We start from the raw sequence: 21,720 nt of genomic DNA on the forward strand, positions 1-21,720 counted from the left end.
AATTTGTAGGTGGACTGCGGGTGATGCTTTAGGATTGGTAAATATTGCTAAATACCTGTGTTTGTACTCTTAGCATCACATTTCTACTTCTAGGAACAATAGACATGGTGAAGGAAGGAAAGAAAAGTTCTTTATCTATAAATTCTGATGGTGATGTTTAAAGACTTCCATGAAATAAACCACTCCCTGTCCATAGCTCATTTCACAGGTATAAAAACAATACAAAGAGGAGACTGTAGGAATAGGAGGAACAGTTACTTTCCACTTCTCCAAATGTTTCCATATACTTTAGCTGTTTTTGAGTAGACCTTCTGAAATATCTTTTGAGGTCACCTACTTTGAGAGAATAGAGTCTCTGATTTTCAGGTGACATAGCAGTAAGCCCAGAATGCCTAAAAGCATTAATCTTAATTATGTTTTCCATTTTTGTTATTCTGATAGAAAAGACTACAATTTCTTCTCCATCTTGCTAAGCCATTGCTAGTTTCAAGGATTTGTGCTGTGATCTGTATGAAATCAAAATCCCTGTGTTAAACACCAAAAAGCTGAATCATAAAAAAAAGTGAAGCCAATTTAGTAATTATCTCATCACTTCTTGCTTTTGACATATAGTGGCCAGGGTAGTAATAAAAGTCTTAGAAAGATCTGATTGCTTCTAATTCCACGAACTTAGTGGACAAGTACATTTCCCACATGAACTGAAATCATTGCAGCCACGGCAAATCAAGAAAGTAATAAGAAAGATTCATATTATCAGTATGCTGCTACTTTAAAAAATACAATCTTACAAAATGAAATCCACCTCAACCGAAGCTGTGGAATAATTTTAGCAATTGAAAATTACTACCTTCTCTAGAATAACATGTACTTAGAAATGAAATGATTCAAAAACCAACATGATGTATATATTCTGCTTTCTTTAGAGCAAATTCGACATCAATTTACATTATATCATGATAAATATCTCCAACAATCAGTGCTTAAATAATTCAGTCTATCTTTGTTACATCTAAATATTCTGATGTTTAACTAAATTCACTCTGCATTACAGATGATAAAAAAAATTATATGAATGTCATTCTTACTAAAAAGCTAGATTTCTCCCTCAGCCCCTCTAGCTTCCAAAGCAACCGCATCAAAGGAAAAGGGTGCATTGGGGGGTACTCTTTATAAAACTGTTCATCCCAAATTCACAGACATCATGAAACATAAACCCATCTCCAGCATGTTCAAAGAAAAATTATGGATTAACCCAGAAGTCAAGCACAAAGAGACTATTTCTTTTTCCTTCCCATAACCCAGAATTGGTAGTATTAGCTTACCTTATTAGCTGAAATGCCAAACAGAATGTCTTTATGGAAAATTAAGTTCATTATTCATCTCAGCTTTGATTTGGTATAGTGCAGCTGAGAGCACTTAGGCTCTCTCTATGATTTGCCGATGCAAAGTGGGTGAGTAAGGCAGTAAACACAGGGCTTGGGGGTGGAGGGAGAGTGATTGGCGATGGCTCACAACTCTAGACTTGTAACTTTACATTTTCATTCATATGAAGGTGGAATCAAATCTCATCACAGAAGACTACCACTTAAGTGGATACTGAGTGCAGGTTTTTAAGCCTGTGCAATTTTGCATAGTAGTGCAGTTACACTGTGGAGCAGGCTCACTGTCCCAGCAAAACGACATCACTCTCATTATCTCTGTGGATTCTTGGGCTATTGATTCACCTTGCGGCACATATGGGGGGCGGGTTACGTGTATTCTGTCAAAGAGAAGTTCATGTGGGGGTGCCATCCCTGAAACTTGCTAAAAAACAAAATGCCTGATTGTCTCACTAGCGCTGGAAAGACAGAGGCAGGTTTCAATTTTGTGCACACACGGAAACTGGATACAACATTCAGATAGGGCACCAACAGGGACTTTCAGGATCTAGGAGTAAAATACCAGTAGATATTTGTTCTTTGTATATGCAATTTTTTTTTTTTGTCTTTGGAAGAAAATGGAGCAATATTCTTTAATTCACTGAGTTTCTTTAAGAGAAGTAAACACATTTTAGAAACCTCTAGGTAAACTTTTAATTTTAAAAACACTAACTTGGGGCTGGGGATGTGGCTCAAGCGGTAGCACGCTCGTCTGGCATGCGTGTGGCCCGGGTTCGATCCTCAGCACCACATACCAACAAAGATGTTGTGTCTGCCAATAACTAACTAAATAAATAAATATGTTTAAAAAAAATAAATAAAAACACTAACTTCACCATAGAAAAAAATCCCAGAAAATACCTGTTCAGTGTATGACTTGTTTCTATATGGGGCAAAAGAACTATTGTAGCTTGTCCTCCCAAGTGTTTTACTTCAAAAGTTTTGAACAGGCTCTGTTTATTAAGATCTGGCTTTCTCAATAGAAATTGCCAGTCACCATAGGAAGATCAGTTCTAGGTTATCAACAGGCAAGATCAATATGACTGTGATGTAATTTTAGTTTAGAGCAAAGGCTTTTTAACTTTTATTGTCTTGTCACTGTAAACCCTCCTCCCCCCAAATTCTCCTCTCCTGAATTAATAAAAGGCCAGACTGTCTAATGAGAATATATAAAGAAAAGGCATAATTAAATGATTGATTGACCTAAAAATATTTGGCACAGTGTTATCATATGATCCAGCAATTACATTCTTAGGTATATACAGGGAAAATGAAAACAAATTTCCACATAAAAATTAGAAAACAAATGTTTGTAGAATCATTATTCAGAATAGCAAAAGCAGAAATAACCCTAATGTCCCCATAGACTCATGAATAGATAACAAAATGAAGTGTACCCACACACTTGGCAATAAAAAGAAATGACATATTGACACATTCTACAATACGGATGGATCTTGAGAAGCGATGCTAATTACAAGAAGCCATACATCATTACCCTAGGTACATGTATGACTGCATGTATCCTGTGACTCTACATCGTGTATAACTGGAGAAATGAGAAGTTGTGCTCCATTTGTGTACAATGAAATGCATTCATTCTGCTGTCATGTATAACTAATTGGAACAAATTTCAAAAAATTAAAAAAGAAGCCATACACAAAAGACCACATGCTTTATGATTCCGATTTATAAAGGAGTGTCCAGCATAGACAGAACCTACAGGGACAGCAAGTAGATTAGTAGTTTCCCTGAGCAGGAAGTATTGGGTTACTGTTCATGAATACAGGGTCTCCTACTCAAGCAGAGGGAATGTTTTTAGCTTTGATTTTGGTGTATGACTCTGTAAATATACTAAGACCACTGAATTATACTCAATAAGGATGTTCACAAAACTAATTTTTCATGGAAAGTTGTCATGTGATGTTTATTGTTACATAAATTGGTCATATATAATAAATTCTGTAAAAGGCAGATAGGGAGAGGTGAAGGAGGAGAAAGAATGAACCCAGATGTGGGTGACTCTTGAGGACTAGAGAGGCTATAAGATAGACCTAAAGTGCTATGTTTTATTGCAGCTAACTTTCTTTAAAAAAATTTTTTTTAGTTGTAGATTGACACAATATCTTCATTTTATCTATCTATCTATCTATCTATCTATCTATCTATCTATCTATCTATCTATTTTTATGTGGTGCTGAGGATTGAACCCAGTGCCTCACAAGGGCTAGGCAAGCGCTCTACCACTGAGCCACAACCCCAGCCCCTGCAGCTAACTTTCAATAAGAAAAACTTGCAACATCAGAGAGACATCAAGAAGATAAAAATGAGGAGGAGGGGGATAAAGAAGAAAACAGGAAGAAGAGGAAGAAGAGAATAAAGAGGGGAAGAAGGAGAAGAAAGAGGAGGTGGAGGAAAGAGAATGAGAAGACAGACGCTTGTTTTTGATATCATGAATAGGCAGGTGACTCAAGAGGGAAAGTAGGATCACAAAACTTAATTGCAGTGATAGCAATCAAGTGATCTAGATGAGAACAAAAGAAGAAAGTCCTTGAAACCAAAAGCATTGGAAAATAAGGCTTTGAAGTGTTTTGATAAAAGAAACTTGAAATTTTAAACGTGGAAGATAGGTTCTCAAGCAAGGAACAATACAGGAGGTGAGGAGTGTCTACATAATTGCACTGAGGGGCAGGGCATGTGGCACACACCTGTTATCCCAGAGGCTGGGAAGCTGAGGCAGGGGATCTCGAGTTCAAAGCCAGCCTCAGCAAAAGCGAGGTGCTAAACAACTCAGTGAGACCTGTCTCTAAATAAAATACAAAATAGGGCTGGGGATGTGGCTCAGTGGTCAAGTGCCCTTGAGTTCAATCCCTGGTATTCTCCCACAAAAAAAAAAAAAAAAAAAAAAAAAAGAATTGCACCAAGGGGCTAAGCCCAGAGTGAAATGAGGTTTCTGAATTTTTTTTTAAAGTCCTAAGAACAAACAGAAGAACAAGGAAAATCCCAAAGCCTGCTCCAGATGGTTTAATGTGAACAGATGATGATGACGGAGGAGGAGGAAGGGGTGGAGGAGCAGAGGGAAGGAGGGAGAAGAAAGACAAAATATCAAACTCTCAAACTTTTGTTTTCCTACTACTCTCTCTATCCAGTGACATGAGCTTCACATTGGAAAGGGTAGGAGAAAAAACAAGGTGATGAGAAATCTGAACCCCAGGAAAGTTTCTTCAACGCAGATAATGCATGAATTTATATGTCTTTCCAAAATTCCCAAATGAGCTTCAGGTACTTGTCAACTTCATTTAAAGACTTTAGAACACTTCATTCACAGCACCTTCAAAAACCAAACTCTTTCTGCCGCCATCTCAACCCCCCAGAGTAAACATATTGGGGGTCTTCTTGAGTTCCCTACTTCTGTGAAGGAGCCACCATCTTTTATGCAAGTCAGGAACATAGGTACTTGTATGGACACTTTCCTCTCTCTCCCACTCATCAAATCCTATATATCTGAAATCTGGAAACTACCCACTACCCACGTGCCCCAATATCACTGTTGTCATCTGAGTCCCAGCTATTTTTTTTTTAAACCTAGAATAGTATATTTGTCTTCTCATTGGTTCTCCTTTTCCATTGCTTTTCGCTTTTCATACCTTGCAAAGGAATGTTTTCAGAAAGCAAAGTAAATATCAGTCTTCCCCACTCCTCCCTCCCATATGAACAAGAATGAAAGGTTTAAACTTTTAACATGACCTTCAGGGTCTAGGGTGATGGAGTCCTGCATATCTCTGCAGACTCATCTCCTACCCTCAGGGCGATCTAGCCATGCTAGGCTCATTTCTGACCCTTTTGTTTCTGCCTTGGCATATGCTTGTCCTGCTTGAGACATGATTTCCTGGACTCATTGTCCATTTTAGGCTAGTTCTTCCCTTGGACCCCATCCCCAGCCATTACTTCTCAGGGCATGCGTTGCTGAATGTCTCATCAATATGCTGTTACATATCTCCTTTGTAGGAATTGATAAAGGTGATCAATTGAGAAAGGTCTTTACTTATGAGCAGAAAGATCACAGGCACATGGGCCACTACACTCAGAGCATCTTTTAAAAGACTTACTCTTGATTAAACTCATACTGGAGAGACCTGAATTCCTGTTGACCACTCTTCTAATATGACAAGCAAAAGGGGTATGTTTTGGGAACCTGGAGGTCTGATCTTTGATGCCAGATGTTGTTGGACAGTGCTAAAAAAAAATGCCAGCTGCATATACCTTAGAATCCATGAGAACTTTAGTCCTGTGGGAAGCTGAATTCAGCCACAGTGCCTCTCGATGGAGACAATGTACTGATTATAGACAGTACATTGCCAAAAGAGCTGAATAATTCAATAATATCTAACAGCAGCCCTTACCATGGTAGTAGATTTACATTCATTTGTGTGATTGATTTCAATAATGTCTTTTTCACCACCGGACAATAGGGAGCAGGAGAGCTGGAACAAAATCTATTTGATCATCATTGTGTACTTTGCACACACACAGGGCCTAGTAATAGTAGATATTTCATAATTTTGAATGAATGACTAGCAAAGCTCTTAAATTAGTAGGCTGGGGTGAGAGGGTGATGAGAGTATAATTGCCACTAGCAAAACAATGTAAGGCATGTATTCCAGGAAAGACATCAGTACTCATATTCTTGTTTAAAATGTGGCCTTTCTGTATCTTTCCCTGGTCAACTGAGCTGTGATGTCGCTACATTATGAAGATCTGACATTAGGGCCAACACATGCATTTCTAGGATGTTGGTTTAAAACATTGTAAGACTTATTAGATTAAAAGTTTAATTTTTCTAATCAGGACATTATTTTTTAAAAAGATAACACATCTAAAAACAGTAAGCTTGAGTTTTTAAAATTCTAACTCAAAGAGCTTTTGGTAGGATCCTAGAATGAATGGGGGTCATCTTAAAGACTGATAAGAGAAAATATGGCAATAAAAGTCTGAAGATGGACAAGACTTTTGAATCTTCAAAAAGATTTGATTTATATATAGCAGCTGGATGGGCTTGACTTTGTAGCTTTGTATTATCCCCGAATGGTTGGTCAGTGGAAGGTCTCTGAGTACTGAGAGCAGTGTGCTAAGCTGAGTGAACTCACTTTTTATTTTTAAAGATTAGCTTGGTTGGTAGATGAATGCACCAAATTTCCTTATGCAAACCTATCTTCATAACAAACAAACAAAATAGGGGGATCTGTTTCTTTAGAAACTGAATTTCTTACTTGGAATCTAATCCAAACATCATCAACAACAACAACAACAAACAAACAAACAAACAAAACAACCAAAAAAATGCAAAAAAATGAAAAGAAATACCCACAAATTACATTTTTAGCAAAACCAGTAGAAAATCCCCATATTCCAAAGTCAGAGTCAGAAAGCCAAGGAGGGAAGTGAGAATAATGTGGTAAATAGATGGGAGTTATTTTAGGGACCTTGATGCTAAGGCAGAGCTCAGAAATCTTCATTGAATATTTACTCCCCCAAAGGAATATTCACTCCCCCAAAGTATGGGCTTTAATCTAAGAGGCAAGTGCTGTGGAAAAGACTGCAGTTAATGTAACTGGTGGAAGATGAATCGTACATCTCATTAAGGGCCAGAAAAATTCTAAAAGTGTTTCTGAAAATGACTCTGTAATCTGTGTCCCTGTGTGTCAGGCAACCTGTGAAGTAAATCATGATGTAATTGAGGAACAGAACTAAATTTGGTTCTGAGTGTCAGGGGACACACGATTAAACAAAGGAAGCCCTTGATGGTCAGAAAATTACTGTCCACTCTTCCCTTCCCAGGAACCTTCTTCTAACTCTCTAGGAAAATCCAACTCATTCAAATAGGATTAACATAAAAGTAACATGCAGATCCTATAAGACACATGAAAAAGAGCAGCCACAAATTTCTTGTAGATAATGGAAACTCACCTGAAAAATATGTTGTCGTAAAGAAGGTTTAAGTGCCTAGCCCCAAATTTCATTATTAATAAAAGAGCAATTAATAAAGCAATTACAGCTCTAAAGGAAAGATCATAAAGTAGAATTAGAAGAACCCAGGGAAGAATGGGGAGATAAACAGGGTGTTATAGGCAGATTGCTGCAGGATGTGAAACAGGAATTGGTAGAATTGAAGGGAAGGAAGGTAAATAGAAAGGCACAAAAGATAAAAATGAAAAAGAGCAAATAAATGATTCAGAGATACAAAAGGTAAAGAAGGATTAGAGAGAAAGGAAACTATATTTAAGCCAGGCAAAGGAGATTCAATATATGCATAGCCATATTGAAAAAGAAAGCCAAAACAATGGAACAGAATAATTATCTTAAAATGTAATTCAAGAGGACTATTCTGAAATAAGAATCTTAAATGCACCTATGTGAAAGGTGTCTTTTGTATCAATGAACAGTCATTCAGAACTTTAGGTCAACCTAAAGACATATTCTGGAAAATTTTTTTAGAAAGAATCCTTTAAATGGTCAGTCAAAAAATAAAATCAGGTAAGGGAGAGAAAATGAAGCTGACATCAGACTTTACACAGAAACATCTAACCTCAGTGCATAGAGCAAGAATATCTATATGAAACCAAGGAAAGAAGGTAAGATTGGGTGGACTTTCATCGAGGAAGCTTCTCCTTCACATATGAGAATGCAAGGAAAAAATGCTTAGAACATGATAAGAAATTTGGTAATAATTATTTTTTAATATACTTTTAGTTGTAGATGGCACAATACCTTTATATTATTTATTTATATTTATGTGTTGCTGAGGATCAAACCCAGTGCCTCTCATTTGCTAGGCAAGTGCTCTCCCACTGAGCTACAACCCCAGGCCTGGTAATAATTCTTAAATGACCCTATCGAGGGAAAAATACTGGGGGAGAGACTCTAGATAAACATGAGTTCAACAACAACAATAAAAATGTCATCAAAAGAACTAGTGGCCAAAACCTATATACTTAGTATATTTTGGAAGGGGTTTACTGTCTTATTGTGAACTTAAAAAGGAATACCTTAATGACCCAATGTGACAAGAAGTTCTTATTGGCTATATATAGATGTACTTTAAAAAATTTTTTCTTACTCCCCATGTATGTGTGTGTGTGTGTGTGTGTATTTGGTTATTAAATCATTAATGGCTGTTCAATATTTCGATATACCTTTTCTGCCTATATTGAGCTATCCATATGTGTTTTCACTTCAATCTTGTAGTGTCATTAATTTTGTGATTATCTGTTAGGCCTTCTTTCATTACTAAATTAAAAGTCATCTGGCCATTTTATTTTACATTATGTATAATCTTTAAATTTTACTACCAAGTTTATTAAGAATTTTTGTATTAGATCCATGAAATAAATCACATTAAAATGTTCTTTCTCATATTTTCTTTTCTTTGTCTCACTTAAGACTACAGTAAATCCTAAAATGAACGGGGCATCTTTTTTTGTTGTTGTTTTTATAGTTATGGTGAGCTCTAGATGAATTTATATATAGCAGGAAGGAAATTTTCCTTCCAAGTTTCATAAAACTAACTGAGTTTGGTCTTTTCTCCTTCTGAGTAAATTTTAAACTTATATTGTTGTGCATATATTTAATGTTTCCAGTTTTTTTTTTTTTAGTTCTGAACAATTTATTATTCTGGGAAATTAAACACTTAAGTTTTTAATATGTTGTAGAAAGTTCTTTTTCCTAGTTTGATATTATCTGTTTAACATCTGCTCTGTATATAAATGTCCTTTTTCTGTCCTAAAAGTGTTTATTGCATGCTTTCTCTTTTTCCTCTTTATGAGTTTGTTCAGAGGTTTGTAAATAGTTTCCGTCTTTTCAAAGAACAGCACTAATATAAAAGAGTTGGCAATGGTTATCTCTGGTTGATTTCCATCTTCCCTACATTCTTATGTACTTCACAGAATTTCCCCAATGCCTGTGCATTAATTTATAAGTCCATTCCCCACAACAATACCTGTAATAAAACAACAAACTTTTAAACAAAATGAAGACACATGGACTAGATAGGAGATTCCTAACTAGTTGAATGGTTTTTGCTAAATGACATATAAATAATTTCATGGGAAACAGGAAATTCTGTTGGAGTAAGTGTAAGCTTTTCTTTTTTGGTCCTATTCTGAATCTTTTAAAAATTATCAACTTCAAAGATGATATATTAAACACAATGATAAGATTTACAAAATAACACATATTAGAAGATATTTATTTGATTTCAGATTTAATATTCTCTAGTTTTGACAGTGAAAATTCTTTTTGATAGTCCAAATTGCACTTCCAGGTGGGTGAATTAGAAATAATCTGTCTCTTGCACAAGACTCTATTGCCATTTATTAGAAATTTATGGTAATAAATAATACTGAGATAACTACTTGTAGGTGGTGCTCCCTAGAGGTAAGCAGCACTCACCTACATGACAGTAGCCAGTGACCCTGCACTAGCAAGGTATACTTATATCTGTAGAACAACACAGTCAAGATAACTACAGTATCCTACATTATGCTGAACTGCCCAAGTGCACAGTGCAGGATGTGGAAATAGGTCAACATGATTGGACATGAAGAAATAATCCCATAAAATTTAACTCAGTATGTCAGCTTGACATGGTTGATGGACAAACCAGCACCCCCCGCCCCGCCCCGGTAGATGGATGATGCTCATGTCCAAAGATTTTTCACTGAGCATTGTGAAATCTGAACCCAACAGAAATATTGTTTACACAATGGTACCATAAACTCAGAGGGATGTTTTTTTTCTTGGGACGAGATACAGTTTGTCAGTTGGGATGCTGAAAGCACTTCCCAGGTCTGTTTTTAAAGGATTTCCTAAGGAAGTAGATCCATGGAGGGCAGAGTGATGAAGACTTTGGGGCAAAGAGTGGTTTCTGTTAAATATGTGAAGGACTGCCATGCAGAAGAGAAGTGAGATAGGTTTTAGATAGTTCTACAATTAAGTAAAAGAGAGGCAGATTGGAATTCACAGTTGAGAAGCATCTTCTACAGGGGGTGTCAAGAATGGATGGTGCTGTGGGAAGGAGACCAGATAACCTTTTTCAAGGTCATTTGCTAATGCACAGAAGGCCTTATCCTGATGCATGACCATTGGCCTGGATTGTGTACTTCCAGACTTTCTCTGGAACTAACAATTGGACACTGAACAAGAAGTTTATAATAGTAAGAGACTTGGCTAGGTTCCTAAGGAAATAATAATAAGAAAAAGAATTGTGAAAAAGAAAAAAAACAGAACGTGAGCAAAGAGAACCGGGGAAAGATAAATGAACTCAGATAAATGAACAGAAACTACTATTATAAGTACGGGGGTGGAAAGACAGTGAGACATTATTAGAAAATTACCAGTCAAAATAAGGTTGAATGCAGGCCACTGAGGCAATGGCCCCATTTTTTTGTTAATTAGATGAGAGAATTGTGATTGCTAAAATTAAGCTGAGATTGAGGAACTCTAGCAAAGTGAGGTCAACAAAAATAGCTAATAGGTGGGGAATTACTTTAGTCATTTGAAACTGAAGGAAACTATTACGAGTGGGTATTAACTTGTTTATAATATAAGAAAGGAAATGGTTTTCTGCTTTGTATGACATACTCTGATGCTGCATCAATAGAGGGTTTTGGTATTTAGTAAGAAGAAAATGATTGCTTTAGAAGTGTATGCTCTAAGTTAGACAACACCCTGGACATTTGAGCTCTTCCTCTGAAAATAGCAGAAACAGCAAGCAATGTCTCTGCATAACGAATATGCAAAATTGAAATATTTAAGTTATTTTGTGATAGCAAGATTAACTTGCATTTTTTCGTTCAGCTTGATAATATTTGGAAATAATAACAAGAAAAAGGTTTCAGTCTTTGAGAAAGATATTTATGACATGATTCATAATGGTGAAAAGCTATAAAAAATTCAAATGCCAAATGATTGAGAAATGAATATTCTAGCAGTAGTATATTTGCATACTTTAATGGCTATACACATTTTCATGAAAATGATAGACTATTATTAAAATATTAAGCTTTTATTAAACTGATACAAAATGATCATAATCCCATCACTTTAGAGAAACCACTGGCACATTCAATAGTTAAGCAATTGCCAAGTTCACTGCAGACTTTTCATTGTCTGACTGGACCACTTGTTGAACTTCCCTGTTTCTTGAAATCATCTTCTTTCTTTGTTTCCATACTCCGATTTCCTCCTATTATTATGACCCTCACTATTATTTCCCTATTGCTTCTTGTTTGGGTAGCCCATGCAATTGGCCTGGAAAGCCTCATCTTCTGCCCTTGCACCTGCTGCCTGCAATCACATTCACTCCCCAACTCTTCTCTACCTCCTATGTGCTAACTTCCAAATACCTTTCTCTAGTCCTGACATCTTCCTGAACTCCAGAATCCCAAATGCCTTCCCTTCTCCCTCTTTTTCACCTGTCCCATTCAATTCTTGATAAATTTGACAACCTGAAGATATGGTAGAAAGTTACCTTTACTTCTATCTTTATTACTGCTAGCTTAGTCCAAACGACAGTCTCATTTACTGTAATGACTTCGAGAATAGTATTTGAATAGATGAATGCTTGCCTATGGGGCATCTTCAACTGGATATGCTACAAGCACATGAGATTCAGCATGGTTAGAATGACATCATCTTCCCCATCCAAACTTATTATTTGACTCATCTTATTTATCTCAGTTGGAAGTACTGATGTGCACTCAGTTTTTCAAACTATAAACTGATCACCATTTCTATTCTTCACATTCCTGATGGCTCAGTCATCCAGTCTCCAAGATCAGACAATTCTGTACTATAAATATTTTTTTCCTATCTAAAAATTCTCACCAACAGGCTCCTTTTATGCTCAGTAAAATAAGAACTCCTTGAGGGAAAGAATAAGATTGTTTCAGCATTATATTCTCAGCTTTTAAGCAGAGTGTTTCACTTAGTTCTCACAAGTGATTGTACTAAAAATTATATTATGTACGAAAAACGATCAAAATGTCCTTTTGCAAAAGTACTTAGTTGCAAATATCAAACTTGTATATACAGGGGCTGGGGTTGTGGCTCAGTGGTAGAGCGCTTGCCTAGCACTTGTGAGGAACTGGGTTCGATCCTCAGCACCACAAAAAAGTATTGTGATCACCTACAACTAAAAAAATTTCAATTAAAAAATATATATACAGAAGCTCCTTGACCTATGGTGGAGTTCCATTTCAATATATCCACAATAAGTTGAAAACAGGACCTAACGTTCTGGACATACTACTCCGCATTGCAGTGTCTGTGGAGTCTCAGTCATTTCCCCCTTGTGATTGGTGACTGACCAGGAGTTGTGGCTCACTGTCACTGTCCAGAGAGAGCATCATTATGCATATAGCTAGCTCAGAAAAAAATCCAAACTCAAAACTTGAAATACAGTTTCTACTGAATGAATGTCACTTTTGCATATCATAAAGTCAAACAAAGGGAGCAACTGCAAAATGATACTGACCAAATTATGCTATGTACTTATATGTATATACTACAGTGAATTCTACCTTTATGTGTATGAATAAAGCAGAAATTAAAAAGCAATAAACAAATAGAAGGAAAATCAATAGAACAGAGAAAGGGAAACAGAAGAGGGAGGAGGGGAGGGAAAAAGGAATCACTGGGAACTGAAGCACATAATCCAGGCAAGTATGATTATGTCAAAATAAACCCTGATATTGTGTAAGACTATAATGCACTAATAAAAGCACTTAAAATTCTAAGTCAGACCATTATAAGTCAGAGATCATCTGTATGTACATTTACAGATACTTGAAGGGATTTGAAATGATATGAGGAATTTGTGTAAGGAGAAAATGACTTATTAAGAGAATAATAAAAAAATTCAAATAAAAAAGAAGCCACAAATATGTAGCTCATAGGCAAAGAGGAATCTGACCCAATAAATTCAATATTGTCTAGAGAAAGACCCCTCTGCTCTAAAACACTCACTGAAGGAGCTTTCATATGATAACCATTGGCAGGTATAACATCTCAAAGAAAGAAACACTACTCTCAGATGGCACTAAGAGCACTTTAATTATAGGAAGAAAAATGAGTAAAGCTACTGAATTCTTATGTATCAAGAAGAGAGGCCAACCTAGGTGTGGTGGTTTACGCCTGTAATCCCAGCGACTTGGGAGGCTGAAGTAGGAGTATCACAAGTTCAAAGGCAGCCTCAGCAACTTAGTGAGGCCTTAAGCAACTTAGCGAAAACTTGTGTCAAAATAAAAAATAAGGTGTGTGTGTGTGTGTGTGTGTGGGAGGTGTAGAAAGAGTGACAGACTAATAATACTGATTTACTTTAGAGGTTTTTCAATGTATTAAGATTACATGTGTATTTGAAGTTGGAAGAGAAGTTAGAGCAGGTGGCAATATTTAACACAAATTGAAAAGTTAACTGAAAGTCAGAGATGAATAACTATAGTAAATAAGTGAGTATACAGTCTACAAGTACACTGACTTGAAATCATGATTTGAATGGAGATGTTGCCAAACTATGTTATAAAACTATTCTTTCAAAACAATCTAACTGACATAGAAATAGTTGACCTTTCCATTTCATCCCGACATAAGTGAAATGTTAGGAGACCACTGCATAAATCCAGTGATTTCTATTGGCTGATATGTGCTCAGTGACATGCATAATTTTATACACCTTTCATATCAAATTTTAAAAAATGGCAGGATGAATAAAGTAGCTCAGTGGTAGAGTGGTGTTAGGTTTAAAAATATATTATGTATTAGGTATAGTTGATTCTGTGGTAGGAAGAATATTGGCTCCCTGAAAATACCTACATCTCACTATGGAAACTGTGAATCTTTTTCTTACAGGGCAAAATGGACTTTTCAGGAAGTGATTAAGTTAGTGACCTTGAGAAAGGGAAATGATCCAGGATTACTGAGGGGGCCTAATGTAATCACAAGGTTCTCTGTAAGTGAAAGAAGGAGGCAGAGAGTCTGAGAAGGAGACATGACCACAGGTGTAGAGATCAGTGTGGTGTAATTGCTGACTTTGTAGATACAGGAAGGATGCATGCACTAACCTATAACAACAATCCCACCACCATGCACGACTAATGCACTAATAAAAAATTTTAGGGAAAAAAAAGGTACAGGAAGGGACCAAGGGCTAAAGAATAGCCCCTAAAACTTGAAAAGGCAAGAAAAAGAATTCTGCCTTCGTGTCTTCAGAAGGAATACAGTCCTGCTGACAATTTGATTTTAGCTTAGTGAAACCCACTGCAAACTTTTGACCTCCAGAACTGCAGGATAGTAAATCTGCCTGGCTTTACATTGGAGTATTAGTCAGCCATAAAGAAGAATAAAACCTTGTCATTTGTAGCAAAACAAATGGCCCTAGAGGACATTAAGTGAAATACGTCAGACATAGAAAGACAAATATCACAAGTATCTTATATGTGGGAGTTAAAAAAAGCTCAGCCTGAATGTATAATAGTGATTACGAGAGGCTGAGAATGGTGTGTGAGTAGTGGGAGGGTAAATAAAGGGAGGCTGGATTGGATCAGGGCACGCTGTATGCATGTGTTCACATAATCATGCTGAACTTTATTAATATGTACAATTAAAGCATATTGATCAAAAATAAAATAAAAATAAATTTGTGTTCTTTTAAACCATAAGTTTGTGGTTGTTATAGCAGCCATAGGATACTGATACAGATGTGTATAGGATTTCATTTTCTCAAAAGTTTGACTTCATGGAATTGTGATCTCTAGCAGTAACTTCTGTAATGTCTGTTAAATCTGTTCCTGTTTTCCAACACACTGTCACGACTGGGTTTTCAGGCTCAATTATAGTAGTATTTATTGAGGCATTATATAATGTTCTCTTTCTAACCATTATTCTGGGCCTTTTATATGTGTTAACTCATTTAATGCTTTCAACAACCCTGAGTGATAGGTGTTTTTGCTCTCTCAATATTACAGGGGAGGGGGCCAAGGCAGAGAGAAGTTAAAAAAAACTCAGTTACATAATTAGTAGAAAACAGGATTTGAACACTACTTTTCTGGCTCCAAAGCTGTTCTTGCTCTTCCCAGAACGAATACTATGACCTTTGAACTGTATGGCTGTCAGTGAAGGTGGTCTCCACACTAATTTACCATCCACATTGACTCTGTTGGTAATTCTCAAAATAGACAGAATTTTGGCTCCCATAGACTTCACCTCCTAGTGTCATGACCAAAAATTTATGTCTCATGGCAAAGGGACTTTGCAGATTAATCAGAGACCTTAAAATAGGCAAATTACCTTGGCTTAATCTGGGTGGACTCAAGATAATCATATGAGTCCTTACATTAACAGTTTTATGTTACCCGCATTTTAACTCTATAAAGTAACATAAAATTAAAACAAGAAAAGAAAAAAAGTTTTCTTTGGCCAAGGGTAGAAAAGGGAGTCAGAGAGGTTGTGGCAGAAGACACTGGTGAGATTCAAATCCTGGTAAAGATCCAATGTGCCATTTGTCAGATTTAAGAAGGAGAGGAAGAGACCTTAATTGTACAACTGCAGAGAAGTTGAAAGCAGAATCTTCCCCAGTGTCTCCAAATAAAAGACGAGCTACTGTCACCCTGAATTCTGTCTTGGGAGGCCCTGAGCACAGGATTCAGCCAAGCCAACCTGTGTCTAGACCTTGGACCCATAGACATGTCTGCCTTTCTGACCTTCTCTCCAGCTGCTCTCTTGTCAGACTGAGCTGGGCAGGTTCCTGAAACAACCACTGTGAGGTCCTCTTCCTCCCTCCCTTGTTTTTGGACTTCCTTGCATCCTGCTTGCTACCTCCTCTGTCCATCAATCCAGAGAGACAGCCATCCACACACACATAAATGGCATTGGCTAGGCATTGTGTCAGGCATGAGAAATACAGGGCTGGATCACTGAGATATTAACAAATAGTGGGAAAGGGCTAAGGGAGATCTTGCCCAATACACTGCCATAGAAATGCTATCAAAATTTTAAAGATAAAGCATCTCAGATGGGGGGAAATGTTCTCTTCTATCCTCCTTTCCTAAAATCTAGTTTTTGGATTCTTCTTCCTATACATCTTCATATACTTTGTTCAGATATTGTTATGCTTTTTCTTATTTGCCTTGTATTATATTTTATGTTTATTTAATGTCCCACTGGACAATAAATTACCTAAAGAGTAAGGACAGATTTACAAATCTTTGAATTCCCCTCTCCTTTTATCTTCAGTTGTTGTATATAAGCAGATTCTCGGTTATTTGTTTGTTTCTTGAACTGAAAAGATCACTAAAGAAAATCTCCTTGACATTTACCTCCAAGTTCCAACAGAGCATATGCTTATTCCTGGTAATATTCACCCATAAATAATAATTCTTTAAAAACTCAAATTATGGGCTGGGGATGTGGCTCAAGTGGTAACGCGCTCGCCTGGCATGCGCGGGGCACTGGGTTCGATCCTCAGCACACATAAAAATAAAGATGTTGTGTCTATCGAAAACTGAAAAATAAATATTAAAAAATTCTCTCTCTTTCTCTCTCTCTCTTAAAAAAATTCAGATTATTCCAAAGTTATAACCTCCCAATTTTTCTAATGAACTATTATCCCAAGGAAGAAGGAAAGCCATCAATTTTATGTTTTTAAGGAAAAAGTTACCTAATTTTTAAAATATCATAATTTGTGGCTTTTTTTTTTTTTGGAGACAAGAACAAAGCTAAAAAAATGTTACTTCCAAGAAGATGAACACAAACATTACCTCCCCAAATTTTTATATAATTTCCGGAGTTCATTGGGGCATCTTTGGATTCCTTAAGGGATCACAGCCCAAGCTGAAAACATGTGAATTAGGTGGATGTGGTATGCTTTGCCTGTCTGCATTTGACTTTGTCCCCAAGCTCCCACCAAAGAGTATTTCCAAGGCTGGATGACTTAAAAAGTCTGTCAAATGTACAGTGCCATCGGCTTGTCTCCAGCCTGTGAAGGGACACCCTGTGAGGCTGCATTGGGGAACCCTGCCTCAGTGATCTTTTCTAGTGCACCTGCCAACAGTGGCATTTTTCTGGCTTGCTGGATTGAAGCAATTTCTCTCTGTCTCAGTGTCAAAGAGGGCCAATACTTGGTTTCAGGGAGCAACATGAGAAAACGTGCTTTTGAAGTTTGGTGAGTAAACAAACGAGACTCGGCAGCATGTTTTTTGTAATCCCAGGTCTCCTAAAGCAGAAGACGACTTTAAAAAGCATATCTTGGTTATTATTACAAGAGGCTTCTGCTGATAATCAAAGTGGATAGCTTTATTTACAACTCAGAATGATATGATTAAGTCACATTGACACCCATAAATCAGGAACATTAATTTTTCAGTGAACAATGGAAAGGTTTGAGTCTCCCTTGTTTCAGGAAATAGGGTTAAGGTAAAACACTACCTATGTAAACCCATAATGAATATTCCAAGTGCCTTTCTAGAAACTCTTTCCTTTTGCTTAAAGGCAGAAGCATGTGAGGTAGGCAGAAGTACCTCAGGTAACATGCAACCTAAACCTGAATGGCCCTAGCTGCATGATTCGATGGAGCAGTTATGATTACTCGCTGCCAACTTCCAAATCCAAGTGCACCCAGATGCAACTCTTAGAGATGCCAAAACAATGTAATTTATAAGTTTTTTTTTTTTTTTTGCAGGCTTGTTTCTCTAACGAGTAAGACAATCCCAGATGAGGATTAATGTGTAAAAGAGAACTTCAGTAGTGAAGGCCCAAAGATTGTGAATGGAAACATCACTCAAAGTCCTGCCTGGTCAGAAAATGGTGAGTTAGGTGCAAACTGCAGAGTAGCAGCAGGGCAGGCACCTGAGGGGACATGCCTAGGATGGGTGGCCAATAGAGAAGTCAGCATCTGGGAAAAAGCCTGAGTCCAATGAGTGACTACTAAGAGGTGGGTGAGAATCTGAACAAGATCCCATGCCAGTCTTCATGTTTCTAGTGAAGAGTTGGTTGTATTTATTGGAAAATAGGTATATGTTGCATATCCCTAATCTTAAAAGCCTAAATTTGAAAACTGAAACTTTTGGATCATAGACATGATGCCACACGTGGGAAATTCTACACCTGATCTCATGTGATGGGTTTTAAACAAAATGTAGGCATACTTAAAATAGTGTATAAAACTGCCTTCAGGCTGTGTATATAAGGTATATATGAAACATAAATGAATTCTGTGGTTAGCCTTGGGTCCTGTCCCAAGAAATCTTATTACATGTAGGCAAATCTCTCAAAATCTTAAAAAAAAAAAATCTAAAAGTTGAAAAACTTCTGGCCCAAGCAGCTTGGATAAGGGATACTCAACCTGAAATTTAAATACTCTTCAAAATCACTCCACAAGGTAAGTCTTTTTGCAAAGAAAGAAAGAGATGTTAGGAGTGATGGAGAGATTACTTAATGCCACAGTAAGTGGAAGAGCAGGTGTTCACCCAGGGTAGCTCTCACCTCTCCCTGAGGCTCCTAGTCCCCATGTTGTCACATAGAAAACTAGTGGTCAGATAATGGGACAACAAAATACAATCTTTTTTTTAATGGAAAAGCTCAAATCTTGTATAAATCAATATATTAAAAAAGACACAAAAAACGAGGGGAATGCTCTGCAATAGAACTTTCTCTGATGATGGAAATGTTTTACGTCTCTGGTGTCCAGTATGGTAAATGCCAGCCACATGTGGTTATTGACCATTAGTTATATGGCTAGTGTGCCTAAGGAAGTCAATTTAAATTTTTATTTAACTTTACTTCTTTGAAATTTAAATAGCTATCTATTGCTAGTGGCCAGCCACCATATTGGATGGCATGGGACTAGACTATCATATTTAAAAGAAGTCCTATGGGTCATCAGCCCTAATTTCATCAATCGGGAAATATCCTTTGCTCTACCCATGACACGGTCATCCAGTTTCTCATTACACATTTTTTTCCCCACAGCACAGGGACTTGAACCCAGAGCCTCATGCATGCTAGGCAAGCCCTCTACCACAAAGCTATATCTCACCCTCAATATACATATATAATACTAAGAAGTTCTTCACCCTACTTGGGATCTGATGCCTTTGTTAGAGACATTTTCCCACTCTAGTAAGTACATCCTCAGGAGTTATGATCTTGGGATACAGTTAGGTTTTTGGTGTAATAATAAACCATTCATTATCCTGACCTGCTATCTTCACTCTTCTCATGTTGCAAACTTTGGGTGTTCCAAATGTGGCCCTAGTTGCATCTAAAGTCTCTGAGTGCACAGTGTTGCTACAGCTACCCACACTTTCCACGTGATTCCATCCTGTCAGCTGGTGCTGACTCTGAGTGCAATGATGCTCCATGAATCTGATGGCTTCACTGCCAAATTCTTGCCAAGGGTGCTGTGTTGCCTCCCTGGATTTCTTCTCTAGGGCTTGGTTGGCCCCTCTGCTTCTGGGGCCTGCAGGATGCTTGTTGGCTCAAGAGTCTGCAACCTCCCTGCTTGAGGGTTCCCTGCCTGCTCTCTTCTTAACCTCACACCATTTATTGTCCCTAGAAATGCTGTTCAGAGATTTATTTGCTTGGGCTTGTTTGCCAGCATATCTTCCCTTTTTGGGAAATTTGAGTATTTTAGAAAAAAAAATGTTACATATCATCGTGTCAACTAGAGAAGGAATCCTCTCCTCCATTTACTTACTTCCTCCAGTTAAGTGGTCAGTCAGTCAGTCATCTGTCTGTTTCTTTCCTCTCCCCAGATTGGTCCTTCCCTTTTTCACCTTTATCTAGCCTCCTCCCCCAGAGTTCAGTCAGTCTGGGTTCAAATCTTGGTTGAACGAAAGACTTGTTCAGAATGATTATGATTAAATTTTTGAACAAAGAATTTCACTCTATGTCTGTGGATCAGTAATGCGAAGGATTCATAGCTGGTTGGAGCTAGGAAATACAATGCTACCTTCTATTCGCCCATTAATCTAATAACACCTTCAAAAACATAAATGAGATTAAATTGGCATGGTTTAATTTTAGTGACTTTTTTTCATTTCTTTTTCCCTTACAATTTTCTGTTAAGTGAATAATTAACTTTTCATTCTTATGCACGAAGATATTTTATGAAATATTGAAACAAGAGAAAGTGGAAGCTGTGGAATATTTTAAGACTGTATTCATCAGTTTAGTTTCATCTGGCTTAAACAAAGAGGAATGAGTATTAAATAAAGATTTGCTAGAATTATTTGAGATGTGATACATGTACATGAGGAAACCCCCAAACAAGGTAAGAAGTGGGAAAATATAGATTATGTTGACTTCAACTTCATGATTGAATACGACCCTTATCCCAATGGATTCCCAAAGTCTGACCACTTTGTTTTGCCATTTATTATACGGATTTAGTTTAAATTTTATTGGGGTTCCCTAGCAGTACTATTTATGCATTGGGTACCTGTAGCCAACTCTAAAAGCAGGCACATGTAACAATTCTATTATATTATATGACTATTATATGACTCACTAATTTAGTTACAGTTCTATGGGTAATTAAGTGAAATTCTAAGCATAGATCTTTGACAAAACATATCTTTTCCTTCAGATCTGGTGTGGTGTTTTAACATATAGTAAAACTGGCAAACTTCCCAAATCTTTAGTTATCATGCTGGGATATATAGAGCTCATGACCAGCAGAATTGTTCACATTATACCTGAAAAATAAATAGGCGGTCTCCTAAAAGATAAGAGCAGACAAAATATAAAGTCATATTGACTTCTAGAGGACTTGGGCTAGGGAATTCCTATCTTACTTCCTTGTCATTTCAGTAAAATCACTTCTTACAGAAGTGAACATCACTAAATTAAACCCAGCATAGGATTTTTAAATGGGCAGACATGTCTTCTTTGAACATAAGGAACGTACAGTGTTATTAAAATGCTATAACTACAATCAGGTGGGTGGTTTCCTAGGATCAATTGTTCCTTACTGAAACAGACAAACAAGTAAGAGCCTTGAGTGATGGTCCTTTCACAAGTTGGGATATAATCTTCCAGTTACATGAAATAATATGGTTCTTTTGCCACCTAACCGTTTATATATCTGACTTTGCAAATGAATCTCATGTACTCCTTTGTTTTCAAACATGGTTCACTTTCCAAACTAGATTTAGGTTTACACCTGTAATTATAGAGGCAGAACTTATTTTTGAACTATAGCCAATATTTGTTGTTGTTATTAAAATAAATTTCCATCAAGAACAAAAAA

At 36.9% G+C, this 21,720-nt stretch overlaps 1 protein-coding gene across 15 annotated transcripts in view; it reads right to left on the minus strand.

Annotated features, from left to right (window-relative positions):
• The window catches only part of Dlgap1 (DLG associated protein 1), a 912,507-nt gene that overhangs the window by 329,794 nt on the left and 560,993 nt on the right, over positions 1-21,720 (minus strand). The window contains exon 1 of one of the 15 annotated variants that reach the window (XM_058586418.1): positions 1,323-1,622. The exons of the other annotated variants lie outside the window; for them this stretch is intronic. Within the exon in view, the coding sequence (XP_058442401.1) occupies positions 1,323-1,373 (51 nt within the window). The 5' untranslated portion in view covers positions 1,374-1,622. Of the gene's footprint in view, positions 1-1,322; positions 1,623-21,720 lie in introns of those variants that run through there. 15 annotated transcript variants of the gene reach the window in all.

Source organism: Marmota monax, unplaced genomic scaffold (genome assembly GCF_021218885.2).
Source record: "Marmota monax isolate L192 unplaced genomic scaffold, Marmota_monax_Labrador192_F-V1.1 WCK01_AAM20220418_F8-fsc00103, whole genome shotgun sequence".
Lineage (NCBI taxonomy): Eukaryota > Metazoa > Chordata > Mammalia > Rodentia > Sciuridae > Marmota > Marmota monax.